The sequence below is a fragment of the Gobius niger genome (genome assembly GCF_951799975.1).
Source record: "Gobius niger genome assembly, chromosome: 3".
NCBI lineage: Eukaryota > Metazoa > Chordata > Actinopteri > Gobiiformes > Gobiidae > Gobius > Gobius niger.
In genome coordinates, this window is record NC_136854.1 from 20,112,706 (window position 1) to 20,117,395 (window position 4,690).

The following is a 4,690-nucleotide window of genomic DNA, read 5'->3' on the forward strand; positions in this document are numbered from 1 at the left end:
AGACCAAAATGAGAGCCCTGTTGCGATTGGCCACTACATGACAGTGAATGTTGAATCATGTTGGCCTATTTGAGTCGCGACAATTTCCACTTTAAAGTCTAATAGGTCAAAAGCAGCGGAAACAAACCGTCCATCTAACAAATGTGTCTTTATCAAACATGATGACGACCATGGACATGTAGACAAAAAGGTTTTTTTTTTTTTTTTTTTTTTTTTTACTTCTGACCGTCTGGAAAAGCACTTCCGTATTGACATCTTCACTGAAAGGCTTTGGGCGGGTCATCATGTGGGCCTACATTACTTAGCCTATGTAATTTTGCATTTTTCTCTTCGTAACAAACAGACGCGTTACTTGTGTGAGCGAGTCTATCAGGGGAATCTGAGGAAGCAGAAGTATGGACCAAGTGAAGTGATGCGGTCCATGCGGAAGAGGGCGCACGCACACAGGAGATAGTTTGGGGACCCTCGGAGGTCACCACAGCTCCGAGTGCAGCGCCACTCAGGGGGAACAGAGGACAGAAGTTGTCTCTGACATAGTCTAAGAAAAAAAAAAGTGCATTAGAAGCAAATAGTCTGGAAACTAATTTAAAAAAACAAAAAACTATTTCTATATTCTTAAACATAGGCAATAGAAGAAGGCTGTCCATCTCAAAAATAAATATATGAATACAAATAGAGGCTTTCTGGTGTGTTGAAAACTCATAAACTATTAGAATTCATAACTCTATACCAATAGTCACTTACAATTTGGATATTTTCGATTTGATCATGATCATGTTTAAGACATAGCCAACATACAACATAAAAAGATCCGCAGTTTATTCACACACAGCCATAGAGCATTCATTTATTTTGTCCTTTTGACGTTTTAATTTATCTTGATCACTGTGCTGATACCAGTTTAAAACAACGGCGTCTGCTGCAAAGACATACATTATACATGTAGCCTCATTCAATCCTGAAATAAATTATAAGGTATCTTTTACATTGATGTGCGTAATTACGCTTGTCTTCTTCACACGCATGGTTACGGCCACTGAGTGAATCTAAACTCATGAGCACAAAAAACAAACAAACATGAAAGCCTATGATATTTCACACTCTCTCTGACAAAAACACTATAAGTCTTAAAAAGCACGAATCACTGCAAATGTAGTAAACACGATTATCATATTCCTTAAATACCGCACAATTATCGGGATATCCAGTGTTTATATTCACACAACAAATTCAGTGTGTGTAAAAATGTGCAAGTATCACTTAATTGAAAAAACAAACAAACACATGAAGTGTTTAAACTTTGCAGTGAAGTAATAGGATTTTATGCCCTGGCCCCGGTCGCTCGCGCTTTGCCCTCCATGGTGCAGGGAAAACCTTAAACCGCTTCAGATGTCCTGTGAGTCTTTCTTTCTACTTTCTCTCTTTGTTATATTCCTTACATGGCTCACAACATCAAATGTTTCCAATCACAGGAAAAGTTTCCAGATTAAAAAGTTTAGGGTGAAAAAAAAGAATGGCTGCACAGTGTTTTTGCGCATGAGAGCCGCGTGAATGCGTGAGAAGGCGCACACAATAAACCTGTTGTTAACCTTGCTGTGAAAATATGTTTGAAGAAAACAGCCAATTGTTGTATGAAATGTATTCAAGTATAAAATAATGCCCTTTGTTTGGGCTAAAAACTTGTGCAATGTGTGGGTACAAAAGTCCCCTGTGGCATTTACTCGCGCCCTTTGTGCAGTGTGCGCTTTGGCGTCTCCACTTGGCGCATTACCCAGGCCCCTTTAAACGCGATTGTTTCTTTCTTATAATGACATTTACCGGATCAAAACACGCTGTTAATTCGATCAGAAAGCTTCACCCTTCATAACAATAGCAGTATAATTTCTCCCAAAGTTTGTTAAGTTGACCGAAATTAGGCAAATGAATAGGGGTCTCCAGGCTCTCCATCTTGCAGGTGACGAGAATAATGCGCGCTCACACCAGCTGCATTCTTCTTTATTTCTCCCTTTCTTTCACTGCATTATTAAAATTTAGGCCAATGAAACTATTCATTGGTGTGAATAGACATTTTCTTATAGGATAATAGGATACAAATTGAGCCTCTCAGAGTCTCCAGTGGTGGCTCACCCTCGTGTGCCAGAGGCGGCAGGAGACGCTGGCCCTGACGCAGCCGACGCTCGTGTGCCAGGCCTCATCACACACCTGCCGAGGAGGCCAGCGAAGGAAAGAATGTAAACAAAAAGCTTGCCATCTCTCATAAAAATGGACGTGTCAGCAAGTCGTGTGAGAAACGCCGAGAACAAACGGGGGAGCTGCGTCTCCAGCAGATCTCCCCTGAACTTGGCGGAACAGCCTATTAAAGGCTTACTTAATTACTCTAATGACACTGGACAGGCCTTAACACTGCACCGGGCCGAGATGAGAGTTAAGATCGCTTGCTGGGATTTGTAAACAGCCGATCGTGTGAGAAACGCGAGATGGAAGAAAGAGGATTTCTTTCTGCAGAGGCTTTGTTTTCAGTGCGCGCAGTGCGCCCCGCCGCATCAGGCGATCCCAGCTCACTTATTTCCCGCCTGGCTCTTACTATGCAAATAATATTCCCAAACTAATCACGTGTCCTTTGAACAGCCACGTGGATTAACAAAGCAGGTTGCCCCCCTGCAAGCCCATGGCTTGAGATTTTTACAATTTCTTTAACTGATCCTAAATGCACACATTTAGCCAGTGCGCGTCTCTAATCCAGTGGAATAATTTAAGGATGAATGCCACTGAGGCGCCTTTAAAACCAGAAGCAGCTTCACCAGAGCCCAGTGTACTTCTGCTACAGCAACAGAACTCTCACCATCACCAACAGCTTTTAGGGAGTAAATGAAGAATCCAATGATGGCATCAAAGACGAAGGAGAGAAAGGTATGCGCAATGTCCGCTTTTTACCTTGATGCAGGAAGCACCAGATAACTTATTCTTTAAAGTGCCTTCAGTTGGAGCGTTTTGATTTTACTTAAAATGCAAAATTGGCTGCAAAAAACGATTGGGACATAGCTGTGTAGTTTTGTACGTTTCATTTTTACGTTTTGAAAGACTGTTTGGACATTTTGGGCAGCAGCCTGCGTGCGTAAATGACGCACAACACATACTCCTACATGTCTAGGGTGATGTTTCTCCTCCTAGGCAAGACAGGGTGATTCAAGTATACAAACAGGGCAACTGATGTAATACAAATACGAGCAGACATGGTGTTGGTCACTTAAAATAGTTCAGTATTGCCGTGATAAAAGCCGATATAACGCCGGAACGCTGTGCGTAAAATGTGTAAATGGTGTACTTGGCTGTTGGGGATTGTTGCAACTTGGGTGGAACAATAATGCAATCATTTTTTGTAGCTGTGTACGTTGTTTATTCATCACATTTTATATTTCTGATTTTACAGAGAACACCTGTCTCCCACAAAGTAATCGAGAAACGAAGACGCGACCGCATCAACCGCTGTCTTAATGAATTGGGAAAAACTGTGCCAATGGCGCTCGCCAAACAGGTACCTTGACCAACATTTCTGTGCTGCACTGGATCTATGGAATAAGTAGGCCGATGTAGTAAAAATATGTTTATTTCAATTCGAAGAACTCCGGGAAACTCGAAAAGGCAGAGATCCTGGAGATGACAGTTCAGTATCTGCGCGCGCTACACTCCGCAGACTTTCCTCGCGGGAGAGAAAAGGGTGAGTTGTCACGTCTTTTAAGCTTTCCATTAGCACCTAATTTGATTGTTAGTTTGATATTTACCTTGCGCCTGTTCCACATTATCCAGAAGTTAAAATGGGCACCGTTTTTTTCTGTGGTTACAGGTGAGCTTTTGGCTGAATTCGCCAATTACTTCCACTACGGATACCACGAGTGCATGAAGAACCTAGTGCACTACTTGACCACAGAGGACAGGGCTGAAACCAAAGACATTAAGTACGCTCGCATCCTTGCCTTCTTGCAGTCCAAGTCACGCGCCGTTACGGATCCTGTTTTTGGGTCTCACGTGGGTTCTGTTCCCGTGGAATCGTGTGACTTTCTTGGACAGCTGCACGCGTCCCCGGACCAGAGCCACAGTCCCGAGGCTATGTACCACCAGCAAAATCCTACTGGACACTTTCCCTCATGGCACAGCTCCGCGCGCGGCCCCAGCTTGTCATATCCAGCGGTGCATGCGCAACACACGCAGCATGGAGGATACATATCCCCAGTGCAGGGACTGGACCATCATTACTTCAACTTTATTGGCCACACACACGCAAACACCTTTAGTTTGCACAGCGCTCAACACGCTATGTAACTATCATCTATATGCCTTTATTTATATGTTTAAAAGTGTGCAGTGGAATTATCTTGTAAATACTGTAAATAAACACTCAAATGTGATTAAAAATGCCCATTGCTTGATGAATATTATTCTTTTTCAACATTCATTGTCTGATTTTAAACTGTTCTTCTGTTTGGTCAAATCAACATATTTTTTGAAACTATATGAGGCGACAGCTGTTGTGATATTAGATATACAAAACTATACTGAACCAAGTTGATACAAAGTCAATTAAGTTAACCATAACACTAATCTATGAAAATTATTAGAAGAACGAATAATAATAATAATAATAATAATAATAATAATAATAATAATAATAATAATAATAATAATAATAATA

The 4,690-nt window shown here is 41.6% G+C and overlaps 1 protein-coding gene across 2 annotated transcripts; it reads left to right on the forward strand.

Annotated features, from left to right (window-relative positions):
- Positions 1 to 2,436: 2,436 nt before the first annotated feature.
- Positions 2,437 to 4,399, forward strand: helt (helt bHLH transcription factor). Of its 2 annotated transcripts, none has more exons than XM_079554246.1 (4): positions 2,437 to 2,910; positions 3,431 to 3,535; positions 3,622 to 3,718; positions 3,845 to 4,399. In XM_079554246.1, the coding sequence occupies exons 1-4, from the start codon at positions 2,869 to 2,871 to the stop codon at positions 4,318 to 4,320; spliced, it is 720 nt and encodes a 239-aa protein (XP_079410372.1). In that variant the 5' UTR covers positions 2,437 to 2,868; the 3' UTR covers positions 4,321 to 4,399. The 2 variants fall into 2 exon arrangements, with proteins under 2 accessions (XP_079410372.1, XP_079410373.1); XM_079554247.1 differs by lacking the exon at positions 2,437 to 2,910 and adding an exon at positions 3,210 to 3,299.
- Positions 4,400 to 4,690: the final 291 nt, after the last annotated feature.